This window comes from Podarcis erhardii (assembly GCF_964252035.2).
Source record: "Podarcis erhardii genome assembly, chromosome: 1".
In the NCBI taxonomy this organism is placed as follows: Eukaryota; Metazoa; Chordata; class Lepidosauria; order Squamata; family Lacertidae; genus Podarcis; species Podarcis erhardii.
The window spans coordinates 128,385,943-128,405,162 of NC_138497.1; the positions used below are offsets into that span (position 1 = coordinate 128,385,943).

At 46.2% G+C, this 19,220-nt stretch overlaps 2 protein-coding genes across 2 annotated transcripts in view; both read left to right on the top strand.

Moving 5' to 3' along the window:
* The window catches only part of LOC309339008 (aldehyde oxidase-like), a 62,899-nt gene extending 59,098 nt beyond the window's left edge, over positions 1–3,801 (top strand). The window contains exon 35 of the mRNA XM_081856633.1: positions 118–3,801. Within this exon, the coding sequence (XP_081712759.1) occupies positions 118–171 (54 nt within the window). The 3' untranslated portion in view covers positions 172–3,801. The remainder of the gene's footprint in view (positions 1–117) is intronic.
* A 10,304-nt stretch (positions 3,802–14,105) lies between these two features.
* LOC309335352 (aldehyde oxidase 4-like) overlaps positions 14,106–19,220 on the top strand; it is a 63,526-nt gene continuing 58,411 nt past the window's right edge. Inside the window, exons 1-2 of the mRNA XM_081850316.1 lie at positions 14,106–14,300; positions 16,402–16,459. Coding sequence (XP_081706442.1) covers positions 14,247–14,300; positions 16,402–16,459 — 112 coding nt within the window. The 5' untranslated portion in view covers positions 14,106–14,246. The remainder of the gene's footprint in view (positions 14,301–16,401; positions 16,460–19,220) is intronic.

The window sequence follows — 19,220 nt, forward strand, 5'->3', positions numbered from 1 at the left end:
AGGAAGGACAGAATCAGTTGAATCAGTTTCAGAGAAATCCAAACTGATTTAGCAACAAGCCTTAGCAAAGACTCTTCAAGACTGATTGTTCCGTTTACTATTTATTCATTTTTCTAGATCCCAAAGGATGAAAAAAGCAAGTCCACTGTTTCGTGGGAAATCTCCCTTTGAAGAAGAACCAGGAATGTGCAGAAAGTGCCATGAAGTGCTAACTTCTTCAAGTCAACATCTTCCAGTGCTTTATCAACAAATGCAGTTCATTTTAGTTCAGTAGTTGCTTTCTTGTGGGGAATTTTATTGCAGGCTTCATATTCATTTACATGAGAGTCTCCTACAATTTTCACACTTTTTGGTACTAGGCTGCTACAGTTCAAGGCCTAACCATTTGGTGGTTGTTTCTATCTGCTTTGCTAGGTTCCTAGTGCTAACATACTCCGTCTCCTTCATGGAGCCCCCTCAGCAGATCCAGGGGTCTCCTGCCTCTCTAACTCATTTGCCAGTCTACTCTCCCTCCTCTCCCAGGGTCCTATTTCACCATCCCCTCCTTTTTTCTGGCTACTAAGTGTCCTACAACCTCTAACCATCCGTCTTCTGCCTCTTTCACACCTCTTTCCCTCAGTTTTTCAAGGTATTACTAAATGTTACAGAAAAACATGTACAGAGTTCCCCCAACCTCCAGCAATATGTAATTCAGCCTTCCCCGACATAGTGAGCCTGAGATGCTTTGGACTACATCTCCCATCATTCCTGACCATTGGCTATAATGGCTGGAGCTGAAAGGACTTGGGAGTCCAACAACATCTGGGTTGGCGAAGGCTGATGGTAGCCAAACTTGCCTTGCATCCTCCTCGTCTCATTATGCTGTGTGTTTCCCTGTTCCCACATGCCAAGATTGGCTGCCACTGAGCATCTGCCTACTGCTGCTGTTGTCTTTGAAGTGCGAATCTCAAATTGATCCACTTTATTTACTTTGAACAAGGTCTGTGGTAAAATAAATCTTGAGCTGGTTTTGGCTTTAGGAAACCTACTGTGCAGTGGTGTGCATGAAAGATTGCTCGGGGCATCAGACAACATCCTCAGGGTGTGAGACAGCATTGTTTAATGACTGCTGACTGTTAAAAGGTAGAAGAGTCCCTTTGTGCATCTTAGACGTCTGGTGCATGCATTATCTCCTGCAACGGTTGTGTTGTGTAAGATAAGCTGTCTTTCCAGAATATCAAGCACTAGGCAATAAAAATCATGCACATTAAAAGATGCATATGCCACTTCCTAAGGCTAGCATGCAGATTATTTCTTGAAAGGCAAAGGAAATAATTTGAGGAGTGATCTGTTGTTTGATTAGGTGCCTTGTTGTCACACCTTTTTTAACTACAGCATGGATTAAAATTGATTAAGCATGCAGGTGCACAAGTAATGAAGCCTACAAGTAATATTGCTTCACACTTACGCTGTTACTCTCTTGTGTGTAGCTTTGCCAGGAAGACAGAATCACTTGGCTTGCACTTCACCGAACTTTAATTTATTTTCAGAAGTTTCTCAACAAGTTTAATTAGAGATGTGCAATATAAAAATAAGAATAATCCCTTCCATGCTCATGGGTGATAGAGTGGCAAAGAATTTAATGGGAGGAGGAGGAAGAGGAGGAAGATTAGTTGCACTCATTCCGGCTAAGAGAATGGCAGTTCCTGGGACTCCCAGAGATCCAGGGTTGGTACCCCTCCAAATGTTATTGGATTCCACATGCCACCATACCATATGGTTGGTCTTGGAGACCCCAGGTTCTCCATCTCTGCTGTCACTCACAGTCCTTGTCCTCACACCCTTTTTCCTGGGTTTTGCATTTCACTTAACCAATGCTGTGTATGTGCAGTTGCATCCACACCCTTGCATGCACCTTGGATCAATATGAAAATGGCAGTGTTGTGAGTTTTCCCCTCTGTGCCATCTGGTACAACTTGTCCTGTATTTTCATGTCACTGAGCTGTGCCTTTCCGTGCTTCACAGGATTGGCTGGTGTGGGCCAGGAAGCACACAGTGTAACGATGTGAGGACCCTGGGCAAATTGTGCTATGTATTATAAAGCTGGAAGAAAGATTCTGTGTTTGGCGGCACCTCCCTTTTTTTGTCCGTTCACCCAAAGCAGAACTAAATCTTACAGAGGGCTTCTGGGCGGGGACTTAATGTTGTAAGTAGGTTGTTCAGAAATCACAATTGGGTTGTTGTTAACAGTTTTGGTTTTTTTTTTAAATAAGGAGCCCCCCCCCCCGGGTAAATGCAGGTTAAAGGAGGGAGAATATACAGTCTAGCATTTTGATGCCAATGACATTGTGGGGGGAAAACTGCACGATGAACACCCATCAATAAGTACCTGTCTGAAAGCAGCCCAAGTACACAGGTGCAGTGATATAATTTCACACCTATTTGAATCTTGTTTAGAAGAACAGAAAAAGCTGATGATGCGCAGGATGAGAGTTGGAGAAGGTTCAGAAAAGGCAATCAGAATGATCAAGGAGCTGCAGCAGCTTTCCTATGAGGAAAGCATTTTGGACTTTTTCGTTTAGAGAGAAGGCAAGTAAGTAGTGTGACATGATAGGATTTTATAAGACTAGGCGTGGCATGGAGAAAGTGGATTGAGAAAATATTTTCTCCCTCATAACACTAGAAACATTCAACGATGCTTATTGAAGTACCTCACGCATAGTTAAGCTCTGGAACCCACTCCCATAAACGGCAGTGATAGCCACCAACTTGGAAGCCTTTAAAAGAGGATTGAACAAATGTAGAATAGACTTGTGCTCTGTCTGTATGGTCAGAAGCAGTATTACCGTATTTTTCGCTCTACAAGACGCACCAGACCATAAGACGCACCTAGTTTTTGGAGGAGGAAAACAAGGAAAAAAATATTCTGTATCTCAGAAGCTAGAACAGCAAGAGGGATTGCTGCGCAGTGAAAGCAGCAATCCCTCTTGATGTTCTGGCTTCTGGGATAGCTGCGCAGCCTGCATTCTCTCCATAAGACGCACACACATTTCCCCTTACTTTTTAGGAGGGGAAAAGTGAGTCTTATAGAGCAAAAAATACGGTATTTTGAATACCTATTGCTGGAAACCGCAGAAGGAGTGAGGGCTCTTATGCTTGGATCCTGCTTGCGTGCTTCTTGCAGGTATCTGGTTGGCCTCTGTGAGAACAGGGTGCTGGACTAAATGGGCCATTGGCCTCATCCAGCAGGCTCTTTAATGAGAGTCTATCATTTCTGTGCAAAGAAAAATTCAAGCAAGAAGTACAGTGCATATCATGCATTGTACTATTGTAATATTGGTAGAAAAATGCAAAAATCTGTTGGCATGGTTGCATGTAAGGTATTCTACTTCCTGACTTGCTATTTTGCAGGGGGAATTCGGTTGCAAGTAGCAAATTCGGGTTGCGAAATTAAAGTGTTTTTGGCACTCTTATGCAACAAACCCTCCTCCCTCTAAATGACGCTTCTTGTAGCAAGGAAAGTGTTGGGAAGATACTGGGAAATGTAGGGTTACAATTGCTTGATGTGATGTACTAGAATTTCCACACAAATCAGTATCAACTAATAGTGTATAACCTCAAGAAATTTTGTGCAAACAAATCAAAATGAATGATAACCTGGTCATCTGTAAGTACCCTAAGTCTGAAAAATGTTTGCTGGTTTAATCAAGCTTGTTAAGGTTATGTGATCACTACAACTGTTGGTATTCATTTCTGTTGAACAAAAGGTCCCATTCTGTTTTAGTGTGGAGTCCTATTACCTAAATAAACTTTGTAAGCTTCCATTTTTGATCTTTTACTTGAAACCGCCCACAAGTGCTGGGCGTGTTAAGCAGAGGGTGGTTATAGAGTCAAATGTTTTGGAGGAGGAATGAAATATGCAATGTTGATACCTTTTCCCATCTCTGTCAACCCTGATCCTACTGTGGGTATAATCCCAGGAACTACGCAACATGGATAGGTAGTTTCAAGTCAAAGAATTGGGGAGGCTAGCTGTTCTGGACAGGGTTGCACTGCCTTTGAAAGGACAGGTGCATAACCTGGAGGTGCTCCTACAGATGTCTTTGGAGGCTCAAGTGGCCTCCACAAGCAGTGCCTTTTACTATCTCCAGCTGATTTGCTAGCTATTGCTATCCCTGGACATGGAGAGCCTTGCCACAGTGATCCAAATACTGCTGGTAACAGGGCCGTAGCTAGGGGGTGGCGAGGTGGGCCCCTGCCAGGGGTGCAGGGGAGGGGGATGCAAAATCAGCTGCCAAGACCCCCCGCCAGCCAGCACCCTGTCCAGCCAGTGCTCCCTGCCTGCGGCCAAGCAGGACAAGGAAAAGGGCCCGCACCAACTTCAAAGCCTGCCTACTCCAGAGTCACTCCCCCCCTCCTTTCTCACACCCTTCCTCAAGGGTGCCAACTTGAATAAAATACATTGGGGGGGCAGGTAAGCACCGCCCTGTATAATCGATCACAAGACGGAACACACGGACACTATTTGAATGGCAATGCCCATTAACTGGGGGGGGGGGCTCCTCAAATATTTTAGGGGGGTGAAGGAACCTTGGCCCCAAGGAATTGGCTCCCATGCCCTTCTCCCTATTAAAGTGGGGTGCTGCCCACTTTATGCGATTTCACTTATGCAGGCAGGGGCCTAGAATGTAACCTGCGCGTAAGTGGGGTGAAATATACTCAGGGTCGCAAAGTGATTTCATGCTCTTTATTCAGCTCATAGTGGTGAGGAGGAATGAATGAAAGTCCCCTCAAAGTACCGTATCTGCTTTATATACAGTTACAGATAGGTAGCCGTGTTGGTCTGCCATGGTCAAAACAAAATAAAAAAATTCCTTCCAGTAGCACCTTAAAGACCAACTGAGTTAGTTATAGGTATGAGCTTTCGTGTGCATGCACACTTCTTCAGATACACTGAAACAGAAGTCACCGGACCTTTCTATATAGTGAGAAGGTGGGGAGGGGTATTACTCAGAAGGGTGGTGGGAATGGGTGATTGGCAGATAGCTGCGATGAGCCTGTTGACGACTCTTAACGACTGCAATAGGTCTAACAGGAAAAAGCAAGGGGTGAGAAGGTGAAAAATGGCTTTGTCATGTATAATGAGATAAGAATCCAATGTCTTTGTTCAAACCAGGTCTCTCCATAGTTTTAAGTTTGGTGATAAGTTGCAATTCAGCAGCTTCTCTTTCCAGTCTATTTCTGAAATTCCTTTGTAATAGAACAGTATTTCTCAAAGTATTTCTCAAAGTAGCTGTTCTATTACAAAGGAATTTCAGAAATTCCTTTGGATTCTTATCTCATTGGATTCTTATCTCATTATACATTACAAAGCCATTTTTCACCTTCTCACCCCTTGCTTTTTCCTGTTAGACCTATTGCAGTCGTTAAGAGTCGTCAACAGGCTCATCGCAGCTATCTGCCAATCACCCATTCCCACCACCCTTCTGAGTAATACCCCTCCCCACCTTCTCACTATATAGAAAGGTCCGGTGACTTCTGTTTCAGTGTATCTGAAGAAGTGTGCATGCACACGAAAGCTCATACCTATAACTAACTCAGTTGGTCTTTAAGGTGCTGCTTTATATACATTATTTACACAATGGGCTGCACATGATTGGCTAATTCCGGTATTCTACTGTAAGCCAATCAGGTTGTGGATTCACTTCTATCTGGAGCATGATTGGGTAGTTCCTGCCAACCAATCATACTGCTGCATTGTTCTAGGACTAATCAGACTGCTGCATTCTGAATCCTATTGTTCTAGGACCAATCAGATTGCTGCCTTTTGGATCCTATTGTTCTAGGACCAATCAGACTGCTGCAGTTTGGATCCTATTCAACTCAGTACATAACACCCCTCCCCTCTAAGTTCCAGTCCTGCCCGGGAGGTCGCATTCATAGTCCTCGAGGTACGCCGGCGGCCTACGTGTGCGTTGCGGCCTGGGGTGTTCCCTGGTCCGAGGTTCAGGTTCTGGCTCGTATTCCAAGGATGCTGGCTGTGATGGGGCTGTTTGGTCTGGCGCAACCGGCTCGCTCAGTCGTGGTTCTGGTTCCGGTGTCCTTTCGGCCTCGCAGGTCCTCTCTGTATTTACTGATTCTGCCTCTCCTGCTGGCCCCTCGTGCTCTATGGGCCTCACTGCCCCTCTGTTCCCTTGGGACTCCTCTGCCCTTTCCTCTTCCTGGTTTTCTCCTGGGAATCGTTGCCATATCTGGTCGCAGTGGTGGCGCCAGCATTGCCCCCCATCCGTTAGCACCTCATACGACACGGGGCCAGTGACCCTGGTGACTGTGGCGGGTACCCATGCTGGGCCTGCCCCAAAATTCTTTGCGTACACTGGGTCCTGAGCCTCGAAGGTCCGGGGGTTCTTGCCTTCCCCCACCACTGCCTCATCCTGAGCTCTATCGGGGTGAAGGCGGTCCAATCTGATTGCAAGGCGCCAACCCATTAGTAGTTCAGCGGGGCTCCGGCCAGTCATTGAGCTGGGGGTGCTGTGCTGTGCTAGAAGGAATGTGGCAAGGCGGTACTCCCAATCCCCTTGCGTCATGTGGCGAAGGGTGTCCTTGGTGGTCCGCACCATGCGTTCTGCTTGGCCATTGGTGGCAGGGTGGAATGGCGCCGAACGGATGTGGCGGATGGCGTTCTGCGCTGTGAAGGTTTGGAATTCTCCTGACGTAAATGCAGTCCTGTTGTCTGAGACAAGAGTGTCAGGGAGCCCGTGGGTTGCAAACAGCCTGCGTAGTACCCGGATGGCTGCGGACGTAGAAGTGGACGGTACCAGTGCGACTTCCAGCCATTTGGTGTAGGAGTCCACCACTATGAAGAATGTTTTCCCCTGAAAGGGGCCAGCGAAGTCCACATGCAGGCGTGACCATGGTGCTCGGGCGGACTCCCAGGACTGGACTGGGGCCCTTGGGGGATCTGGGCGGGATTCTTGGCAGGCCTGGCAGTGTTTGACCCAGGCCTCTATCTCTCCGTCGATCCCCGGCCACCACACATAACTCCTGGCAAGGGCCTTCATTCTTACTACCCCTGGGTGTGTCTCGTGTAGGGCTGTGAGGACCCTTTTGCGGAGGGGCTGGGGAACAACGACCCTGCTTCCCCATAACAGGCACCCCTTGTGGGCCGACAGTTCATGTTTGCGGGTTGTGTAGCCGGCAAATTCTGGCCCGGGGCTGCTGCTGGGCCATCCCCTCCACACACAGTCCAGGACCCGGGAGATGACCCTATCTTTCTTGGAATGGTGTGCAACTTCTTGTGCCTGAATGGGGCGGTCGGGAAGCAGCTCCAGGCTCATAACCTCTTGTGCAGGTGCTGGGTCGGGGCCTGTTTCCGGTAGTGGTAGCCTGCTGAGGGCGTCCGCATGGCCCATCGCCTTCCCCGGACGGTGAATCAGTGCATACTGGTAGCTGGCAAGGAAAATTGACCACCTGAGGACGCGAGGAGACAGCACTTGGGGGGTCTGCTTTTCAGGGGCAAACAAGCCAAGCAACGGCTTGTGGTCAGTCACCACGGTGAAGGGCCGCCCATACAAGAAATCATGGAATTTTTTTACTCCCTTCACGATTGCCAGACCCTCCTTGTCGATTTGTGAGTAGTTCCGCTCGGTTGCGTTGAGTGTCTGGGAAAAGTATGCCACTGGTACCTCTCTTCCATCCGGGAGTTGGTGTCCCAGGACAGCGCCAATTCCATAGGGCGAGGCATCGCATGCTAGCACCACCGGTAGCCTCTCGTCGAAGTGTGCCAAGACCGAGTTTGAGACAAGCAAGTCCTTGACTGCCTGGAATGCGGCCTCCTGGCGCTGGCCCCACACCCAAGGGGCCCGCTTGTCCAGGAGTCTGTGTAGGGGCTCCGCTACCGCCGCCTTGTGGGGAAGGAAGGAATGGTAAAAGTTCAATAGTCCCAAGAAGGCCTGAAGTTTAGTCTTGTTCTTGGGCGCTGGGGCATCACAAATGGCCCGTACCTTGTCCCCAGTCGGGTGGACCCCTTCTGCGTCCACCATAAATCCCAGAAAGTCCACCTGAGGCACTCCTAGTAGACATTTTTCCCGCTTCACCTTGAGACCCTCCGTCTGGAAACCTTCCCGCTCCTAGTAGACATTTTTCCCGCTTCACCTTGAGACCCGCCTCTGGTGTGGGCCCGGCAATCAACACATCATCGAAGAAGGGGGTGACGCCAGGAATCCCTTTAAGTAGAGAGTCCATTAGATTCTGGAATATGCCTGGTGCCACACTGACACCGAATTGCAGCCGCTTTACCCTGAATGCTCCTCTGTGCGTCACAATCGTCTATGCCTCTGCTGTGGCCTCATCTACTGGCAGCTGTTGATATGCTTGGGCCAAGTCCAGCTTGCCAAAAATTTTTGACCCAGCCAGGGTGGCAAGAACATGGCTGACCACTGGCACTGGGTATGCATGGGCCGTGAGGGCCTTGTTTATGGTACATTTGTAGTCTGCACAGATGCGGACCGAACCATTAGGCTTGACGGGTGTGATGATTGGGGTTTCCCAGGGGGCATTAGGCACCGGCTCCAGCACTCCTTGCTCCACAAGCCGGTCCAATTCCTCGTCTATACAGGGTTTCAGGGCGAACGGGACCCGGCGGGCCTTGAGCCTGACCGGTCGTACTGCGGGGTCAAGCTGTAGAGCAATGGGGGGGGCCCGTATACTGTCCCAATTGCCCATCGAAACCCCCCGGAAATTCCTTGCATATGGTGTCCACGTCCACTTGTAAGCTAGTGTGGTTCACCCCGGTGACGGCTAGCCCCAGTGGTCCAAACCATGCCAATCCCAGTAAGCTAATGTAGGGGCCCTTGACCACCAGCAATTCCAGTTGCCGCGTCTGCCCTCGGTATTGCACCCTGAAGGTCCCCACCCCCATTGTGGGGACCTTACATTTCTGGAAGTCCCGGAGGGTGAATGGGGCCGGCCTGAGTTTGGGACCCCCAGTAGGACACAGTTTCCTTAAGGTCCTTGCCTTAAGGTCCTTGCCGAGATTATGGATAGAGTTGAACCCGTGTCAAGCTCCATGCGGCATGGGGCCCCCTCTATCTGTACGTCAACATAAATTTTCTCTACGTTGGGGTGGGGCAACTGGTATACCTGGAAGTCCGTGAGCTCTGTCGAGTTGCCTTGGTGCGTTGGGCCCCGGGACCTGGGGCTCTTGGATTGGTCATCTGATGCCTGGCGTCGGGTGGGCCGAGCCCGACACACCCGGGCGATGTGTCCCGATTTTCTGCACTGCCTGCACTCTGCGTTGCGGAAACGGCAGGTCCTCCTCTCGTGACTTTCTCCACAGCTTGCGCAGTTCCCTCCTTCTCGTTGAGGCAGCTGTGGTGTGTGGGCTGCTTGAGTGCGCTGCTGTACTCGGTGCACCTCCTTACTGTTGGATCCTGAGTCGTCGGTGAGGTCTTCGTGGTGGACCCTCGGTTGGGACGGCTGGCTCGGCCGTGCCTCTTGTGTCGACCTCTCGGCAGCTTCCGTTGCCAGGGCCTCCTCCAGAGCGACCTGGAACGTTAGATACTTCTTAGCGTAGAGGCGTCGTTGCAGCTTCTCATCCTTCAGGCCACCGACGAGGCGGTCACGAAGCATGTTCTCCAGCTCTGAGAAGTTGCAGAACCGGGCGGCTTGGCGGAGAGAGGTCACAAACCCAGTTATGGTTTCCCCAGGGGCTTGCCGCTTTGCGTAGAAGGCATTTCGACAAGCCACCACTGAGGGCTGTGGCGAAAAGTGCCCCTTCAGCTGTTCCATTATTGTTTTGTATGGAACAGTAGCGACTGTAAGCCAATCAGGTTGTGGATTCACTTCTATCTGGAGCATGATTGGGTAGTTCCTGCCAACCAATCATACTGCTGCATTGTTCTAGGACTAATCAGACTGCTGCATTCTGAATCCTATTGTTCTAGGACCAATCAGACTGCTGCCTTTTGGATCCTATTGTTCTAGGACCAATCAGACTGCTGCAGTTTGGATCCTATTCAACTCAGTACATAACATGGGGAGACGCCTATATACCATCATCTAGGTCAGCCTTCCCCATCTTGGTGGCCTTCAATCAGAACTCCTTACAAAAAAGAATTCACTACAAGGTGAAGTGCATGAGGAATTGAAGGGGGGGGGGTTGGAGGAGAGGCAGAAAGAAGACACAATCTGAACTGTTCAGGGGCGCAAGATCACCTAGCTACGGCTCTGGCTGGTAACCTTAGAAGTGGAAAATTGTAATGCACTCTGTGTGGACTGTCCTTGAAGTTCATCATCATCATCAAACCTTTTATTGGCATCACATACAAACATCCATAGCAAATCAATACAGAATTCCCGCCTTCCCAGTGACACAAAACATTTGTCAAATGAAAGAGGCAAAGCAGCTTAACATTACATCTCTAGGTCTCCAGGGAGGTCAGACGTCTGCAATGTGTTTCGACAACAAAAAAAACAGTTAAAGATATTTAGCCACTAACTTGGTGAGCTCCTGATTGTTCCCCAATAATAGAAAATGTATAACCTCTAACTCTGGTTTCCATTTGGGGATGCAGAGTTAATCTAGGAACTGCTGGCGGAGATCAACATGTAATTTACATTTAAGAACCATATGTGTAAGAGTTTCCACCTGATGGTCTTCACATGGGCAAATTCTTTCTCCTTCCACCATTCCTGAGAATCTTCCCCATAGGAGGTTTGAAGGATTTGAATTAAACCTGGCCAGTGAAAATGCCCTTTCTTGAGGATTAAACAAAAATCCAAGATAATTGTGGTTAATTTCAGATGCCCAAGAAAGTTGAAAGTTAAGAGGGGAACATGTTTTCTCTGCTGCCGCTGTTAGTTCTGGCGTTCAATGTCCCACAACCTAGTTTTTATTATAGCCTTGGCAGATGGTGGGGACATTGTTTGCAAAAATTCCACTGACAGCCCAAGTTGCTGTACCTTTATGTTAAACTGTTGTAGCCCTGGGGAAAGAAAGGGATCTAGCAAAACATCACTAAGGAGAGGATCTTTATCTGTTGTGAGGCAGATGTTTAACCAGCATGTAAGAAATCTCGCCCAGGCTATGGTCTCTACCTTGTGTTGACCTCCCTCAAGACACAAGGCTGCATGGGATTCACCACGTGGGACAGCAAAAATTTTAATAAGGAAAGCTGCCTGCACTCGTTCTACCAGCTGGATAAGCCCTGGCAGCCAAACTGGAATTCCATAGAGCAATTGAGCTATAACTTTGGCGTTGAAGACCTTGAGGGCAGAGGGGATATGCGAATTACCTCTTGTTATAAAGAAACGCATTATGGCTTGCATAGACATCTTACTGGCATTCACCGCCGTTGCACGGTGCGAGGACCATAGAAGCCTATGATGGAATGTGATTCCCAGGTAGTTAAATCCTAATACCTGCTGGATGGGTTTTCCACCAAATACCCAGCTTTTGCGTGAAGTCCCAAAAACCATTATTTTGTGTTTATCAAAGTTCATGCACAATTTCATTCTGGACAGATAGTCAATACAGGAATTTAACAAACGTTTTAGGCCAATTCTTGTCCATGAAAGCAAAATCATATCATCTGTGTATAGAAGGATGGGAATGCTTGATGCGTTGTGTTTTTGGCTGTGGGCATCCACCTGTTTTAGTAAAGAAGCAAGGTCGTTAAGAAAAAGATTAAAAAGAGAGGGAGCGAGTACACAGCCCTGCTTTACTCCTTGGTTTATAATGACAGGATCTGTCATTACATTCCCTGGTGTTGTTCTTATGCGACACGTGTTCTTTGTGTAAAGCATTTTGATCAAGTAAAGTAATATAGATTCTAGGCCCATTGTCTCCAATTTGGACCACAACAGCCCCCTGTCGACAGTGTCAAAAGCAGCCTTGATATCAAGGAAGGCCACATAAAGACATTCTTTATGAAGCCGCGTGTACTTAGTGGCTAAATGAGGTAACACCAAACAGTTGCATAAAGTAGATTTCCCTGGTGCTTGAAGTTGATTCAGAAGCTACAATTAGTGCAGACTGTAGCTGCTAGGCCTCAACTTGTAGTGGCCTGTTGCAAAAACACTTTTTAAAAAATGCACTAGCTACCTATATGCAGCGGCATAGCGTGGGTTGTCAGCACCCGGGGCAAGGCAAGTAATTTGCGCCTCTAACCCCTAACCTGCCGCCGCTGCCAGCTTCTTCTTGCTGCTGCCTGGGCTGGGGTATTTACGGTAAGGTAGCCACGGCGGCGGTGGCGGGTCCGTGTCAGGTGATCTGAGGCGAGTTGCCGCTGGCGCTGCCGCCCAAACGACGCCGCTTGCCCGGAGGAGGAGGAGGGCAGAGAGGCGAGGAAAATGCAACATGGCCCAGCAGCTGCAGCAAGGCAAGTAATTTGCGCCTCTAACCCCTAACCTGCCGCCGCTGCCAGCTTCTTCTTGCTGCTGCCTGGGCTGGGGTATTTACGGTAAGGTAGCCACGGCGGCGGTGGCGGGTCCGTGTCAGGTGATCTGAGGCGAGTTGCCGCTGGCGCTGCCGCCCAAACGACGCCGCTTGCCCGGAGGAGGAGGAGGGCAGAGAGGCGAGGAAAATGCAACATGGCCCAGCAGCTGCAGCAGTGGCGGCGGCGGGGCTGTGAGGAGGGGCTGCCTGGCGCGCCCTCCGCGGCCCTGATGCGCGGGGACCGCGGCGAGCGCTGAGATCCGCTGCCTGCCGGACGCCTTCAGCCCGGACGCGCGCACAGCTCGTCAGTTCCGCGAGACATGGGGCTCTGCTACAGCCTGCGCCTGAGGCTCTTCGGCGACTCCGGAGGCGGCGAGGGCGCCCCCCCCAGATGTTGCACCCGGTGCGGCCGGCCCCCCCCTGCACCCCCCACGCTACGCCACTGCCTATATGCATACCAAGAGTGCTTGGTACTGGTTCTCCAGCTGTGGCCTTTCCTGGACAGTGATTCACACATGGGTAACTTCAAGACTGATCTATTGTAACGTGCTCTGTGTGGAGGTACCATTGAAGTATGAAAAATGCAGCAGCTAGGCTTTTCATCGGTATGACCTGCCGCAAACAATTTCGAGAGAACTGCACTCAATGCTTGTTTGCTTCAAGTTACTTGCATTGGCTTAAAAAGCCTATACAGTTTGGGGCCAGGACACCTGACAGAAATCCTGTTGCTGTACTGACCTGCACATTTGTCAAGATCGGCCAGTCTTGCCATCCTTAGGTAAAGCCCACTTCTATGGCAATGTGAGGGAAAAGCTTTCTCATTAGTAGCACCCCACCTTTTGAGCTCCTTTCCCTCTAAAATTCCGCTGGCATCTCCTCTTTTGACCTTTCTTTTTTTTTTTTAAAAAAAAATAATATTTATTAAAGTTTCAAAAAAGTTACAAGAATAAAACGAAAGAAAAATGGGGAAAAAACAAAAATACAAAATACAATAAAGTAAAAACAATTAAAAACAAACCAACCTTTCCATATCTTGTCTTTCATTTACTTGTTTCCCTGACCTCCTCACACCTCCCTTTTTTGTATTCTAGTTCAATTAGTTATTTCAGCAAATCCTTTCCATTTTTACTTTTATCTTACTAATTTATCTTAATATATTATAACTTTACATTCTCACCTGTTAATAATCCATCTTTAAATACTCCTTTATAACATTACTGCTAAAACCACATAACTTCATTCCAACATCCTTCTAACATTCCTTAATTTTACAATATTTCTGTAAATAGTCTTTAAATTTCTTCCAATCTTCTTCTACCGACTCTTCTCCCTGGTCTCGGATTCTGCCGGTCATTTCCGCCAGCTCCATGTACTCCATCACCTTCATCTGCCATTCTTCCCGGGTGGGTAGCTCTTGTGTCTTCCAATACTTTGCGTCCTCTTTTGACCTTTCAGTGCCCTGTTCAACTGAAAAGGGAGACCAGTACAGAAAGGCATACTTGCTTAGGAGGATTACAATGGTTTCTGTGTCAACCAGTTCTTTTGCTTTTTTAAAACAAAACCTTAGGTATAAAAGCATCTGCCACCTGCAAGAAACCTTAATTTATTACAACCATGCATCAAATTTATGATTAGCGAGGAAGAAAAGCAACCCTACAGAGCAGTTCCGACCAATTCTACTCTGGCTCCTCCTCTTCGCCTATATAATTTGTCACTCGGTTCTGGGCAACACAGACCAAAGCGGTGGTGGAAGCAACTGTAGAATCTGTATTTCCCCCCCTCCTTTTGCTTAATATCTGACAGTTTTCAAGGTGTGCTTTCATACGGCAGAATGGCTAATCCCCAACAATCGGATGAGCTCATTTTTTTTGTGAATGGAAGGAAGGTAAGGATTTCTTTTAATACTTTAGTGTGTTTTTAAAGGGGGGGAGGACAAGGGGCACATTCATGTATCTACAAAGAAGATTTAAAATGTTCTCTAGATGTTATTCATGACCTTACAAATTACACATCTTTTCCCTGCAATCGTCTGTCATTTCAACGTGATTGTTTACAAGTTGGGACTTTCTTTCTCTATCTCATTGACCACCATTGACTGGGATTGTCAACTATGTTTATTTCACATCACTAAATTAAACTTTGCAGACACTTCCTCTAGTGTTTGAATGCCTAGGTCTTACGAAAATGAAAGAGGATCGAGCAACAGCTGTTAGAGCAATGCTGTTGGAAATGGATTAAGCTATTATTATAGCTATAAGCTATAGTAATCGGTTGCAATACCATATCACCAAACTTTAAAAATGAAAATTCGGCATGAGTTCACTGTGAGTGCCCTATGGTTAAGGCTCCCACCCCTGCAACACTTGCACAACAATCTTAAGTAAAAAGGACATTCAATGAAAGGTTCCCTAATGAAATATAACCAAATAACATTAATATCCCTTCCTGCTAAAAAACAAAGATGTATGCATGCAATTTAACACTTAAAATGCACCCATGTGTTTACTTTCTCTTGTTTTCTACACTTGAGAACAAAGACAATGAAACATCTCCATTTACAGATATTTCACCCAGAGAGGATGAGGAAATGATTAAAATACATGTGTCATGTTTCTTAGAAACTTGAATTCTGCAGTTATTTCAAATAGGAAGAAAACAACTGCATGCACTAATTGTGCTTTGTATACTTTCAACTATAAGTCTAATATGACATAAGGGTAACTATAAGAGAGGCCCTTTGATTTCAGTGGGAGAGAGTTAAGCCCATTTGAAACTGTCCTGTTGAAATTGGCAGTGTTTAAAAGTGGTTACTTGGCCAGATTGTGCCCTTATTTTATATTTATTCTTATCAGAATAAGATAGATTGTGCCCTTATTTTATATTTATTCTTATCAGAAGAAGAGGAAAAAGTGGGTGGCATTCAACTAACATTTAAGTTCATTAATTTTAACATCTGAAGGGCCAAAGGTTCCCTTCAGCTGCTGTAGAATATTGTTGCATGCCACCCCAATCTCTGCGCAGTGAGAGATTCCAGGGGTTCGAAGCACTTGCCCGGGGTTTGTGTTTCCTTTTGGAAATGAGGCACAGCAGAGACTATGGTGTCTTTATGACATGTGGTTTCTCTACACATATATACAACCTTAGCCTACGATGGAGGGGTTCACAACATTAATACCCCAAGAGTGTCCTACTACTCCCATAGCTGCAGCCTTGGATTCAAGCAGAAATCAAACATCATGCTCTGCCTCTGGCTTTCGAGCCTGCAGCGGTATTTCTAGTTCACATCACAGCTCCAAAACTCTACATCAAACTCTGGCTTTGTATTCTAACTAACTCTGAGTTGCTATCATTTGCTATCTGGCACAGAGACCCCTCTCCTTGCTTTCTTAATGGCCCATTACCTTTCCTTCGTTCTTTTAATGACCCATCACCCAGGCCTCATCAGGAAGCTTGCCTGGGTCCCAGGATTAAGAGTCTAGCACCCATTTTTACCTTTCAAGCCTTGATTAAATTCTCACACTTCCTGGATCCAGGAATTACAGGTGCCTGGCACCCACAAATTCATAACAGTATTCATCCATTCATATATTTTATTACTCTTCTGCCTTGTTCTCCTCCTCTACAAATACATCAGAGTTAAGCAGAGCTTCCAAAAAAGAAAAAAGAAAAAAATATTACAAACCTTATATGTTGGATCCAAATAAATGGCATAAATCAAGATTTCAAAATCAAGGCATAAATCAAGATTTCAAAAGATGCAGTGGGAGCACTCTAGATGCAGAGTAAATGCCTGGAATGCCATCAACCCGAGTAGCTGAACTCAAGTTCCAGTTTCCTTGTGGTTTGATAAGACCTGTATTGTTGTATCTGAATAAGAGAAACTGAAGAAAAGCGGCATGTGATATCAATTCCTCTCATCAAAAGCATAGGTAATCCTCTTAAGCAAGGTGTATTTTTTGGTTTCTCGACTCTCCTTTCTAATGCAGGTGATAGAGAAATCTGCTGATCCTGAAGAACTGCTGCTTAATTACCTGAGAAAGGGGCGTATCCTTTTAAAGCTCTTGCGTTGCATAACTATTCTGTTACCGATCTGAAACGTTTATTGAGACGTATCCTGAGGCTCCCATGTTCAATCAAGTATGAGAGGTATGCAGAACTAGGTATAGGTATAGAACTAGCACTATAAAATACTGGTTGCGTTGCCATTTTTGTTGCCAACCTTCGACTCTGCAAACTGACTTACTTAGGGACTCTTCTAAATCCAGATGGTTCCACCTCTTACATAGCAAAATCAGATCTATTGGTATTGACTTGGAACCCTTGTATAATTCAAGTGAGCAATATATTTTTCGCAATATTCAAAGGAGATTAAGGGACATTGAAAAACAAAACATCGAGTCAGCTGTAAATATAATTTACTCCCCCAAGTTCTGTGGTTTAAATACAACAGATAACAGGGTCATCTATATCTCAAAATTAATAATTCCAGTCCAACACAGGGCCTTTATGTTAGCCCTACTGAACATTTCCTCCTCAGCTTTTGTCAAGGGCAGATATTTAAACATCCCCAGAAATGATAGCTATCACGGATGTTCTTTGAATATGCTGGGCACTGTAGAACATATCCTTTTCTACTCTCCATTGTACAACCAGCTATGCCAACATGTGCCAAAATTACATTTTCTGTGAAAAAATGTTATACTTTGGCAACAGGTTTCTTAAGGTTTTTTTTTACAAGTCCTAGTCTAGAAGCGTCCTATTCCACAATTCAATTTTACATGCATTGGAAAGATACGGTAAATAGATATTTTAGAACTAGAAACTTACTAAAACTTAGTGTTACGGGGCCTGGATCCGGCCCAATCGCATTCTAAATCTGGCCCGCGGACAGTCCAGGAATCAGTGTGTTTTTAAATAAGTAGAATGTGTGCTTTTATTTAAATGCATTTATTTAAATGCATCTCTGGGTTATTTGTAGGGCCTGCCTGGTGTTTTTACATGAGTAAAATTTGTGCTTTTATTTAAAATGCATCTCTGGGCTATTTGTGGGGCATAGGAATTCATTCATTCCCCTCCCCCCAAATATAGTCCAGTCCCCCACAAGGTCTGAGGGACAGTGGACTGGCACCCTGCTGAAAAAGTTTGCTGACCCTTGCTCTAGAGTCTACATAATTGAAAAGTTTGCAAATAATATTTTACCAGGACTTGGAAACACCCTGGGGCATAGGATATTGCAAAGCAAAAGTCAATTTATAAAGTGAGATTAATCTCTGCAGTCATACATTTTAATGGAGCAAGCCTGTTTTTCTTGTTAGGACAGTGGTTCACGGAAAATCAGCATGAAGTTGAAGTAAGAATAAGCAGAAGTGTTAACACTTCCAGTAATTATCCCATGAATGGAAATAGTTCCAGGCAGGAGCAGCATCCTTTTGCTCCCCCTCAGGTGAAATGGGAAGCTACTGTATAGCCTCATTTACAAGGCTTGTGTGGTAGTGGTGGCTTCCAGAGAGCACTCGCAAGATTTCACAAGATCTTGCAGAACTCTTGCAGAGATCTCACAAGAGCTCACTGGAAGCCACAGCCGCAACTGCATGACCCCAGCATGGACAGGCAGGTGTGCCAGTACATGGGATTCTGCCACCCAAAGCAGCTGCTTCAGTTTGCCTCATGGGAGGGCCGGCCCCAGTTCCAAGGGATGGGCTACTTGGGCAAAAGATCTGCAGATTTCCTTCTGATATTCTGGTGGTGCCCTGCTATGGATGCTTTCTCTAGAGCAGCAGCATCTCTTTGGTGCTACATTCTCTACTGCATTATTCCTCTTGGCTTTTCAAAAGCAAGGACTTCTGGTTTGCACATAACATTAAACCGTGGTTTATTAAACTATGGTTTGTTGTTGGCTTACAAACCTAGGTTTGTTTTGATTATGGTTTGACGTTATGTGTGAACCGAGCACCCTTTCTCAAATGTGATTTGTTGATTACCTCAGTCCAGCCAATCACTAAACTACAAAGGCACATGACATGTCACATGAAAGAAAACAAACCATACATAAATATGAATTTCAGTAGAAACTACAACAGAGCAATAGTTACAGCACAATTCTATGCATATTTACTCCTAAGTAAGTCCCACTCTTGGGTCAGTGCATAGTACTTCAGTCTTAGGCTCCATTTGCACAATACATTTGAAGTAGGATCATGCCACTTTAACCAGTTATGACTTCCCCCAAAGAATCATGGGAGCTGTAGTTTAAGAGTGCTGAGACCCCTATTTCTCTAAAAAAAACACCCTACAGTTCCCAGGGGGAACCCTATTTAAGGGACCTCTATTTCCCTCAAAAAACTACAGTTCTCTGGGAAGAGGGATTGTTAACCCACTCTGGGAACTGTAGTTCTCTGAGGGAAATAGGAGTCTCCTAACAACTCTCAGCACCCTTAACAAACTACAGTTCCCAGGATCCTTTGGGGGAAGCCATGACAGTTTAAAGTGGTACAATACTGCTTTAAATGTATAGTGCAGATGGGGCCTTTGGCTACATAAAAAGTTGAATTAAAAATATTCATTAAAATGTAGGGGCTTTTTTAAAATAAAAAATGTCTTTTCAAACTTAGCTATCATCTTGATAAAGTGCCTTCTCTTCATTTATTTTCTTTCTCCTCCACCCCATAAAGGAAATAAAAAGTACAGTGGTGCCTCGCAAGACAAAAAGAATCCGTTCCGCGATTCTCTTCATCTAGCGGTTTTTTCGTCTTGCGAAGCAAGCCCATTGACGGATTAGCGGATTAGCGCTATTAGCGGCTTAGCG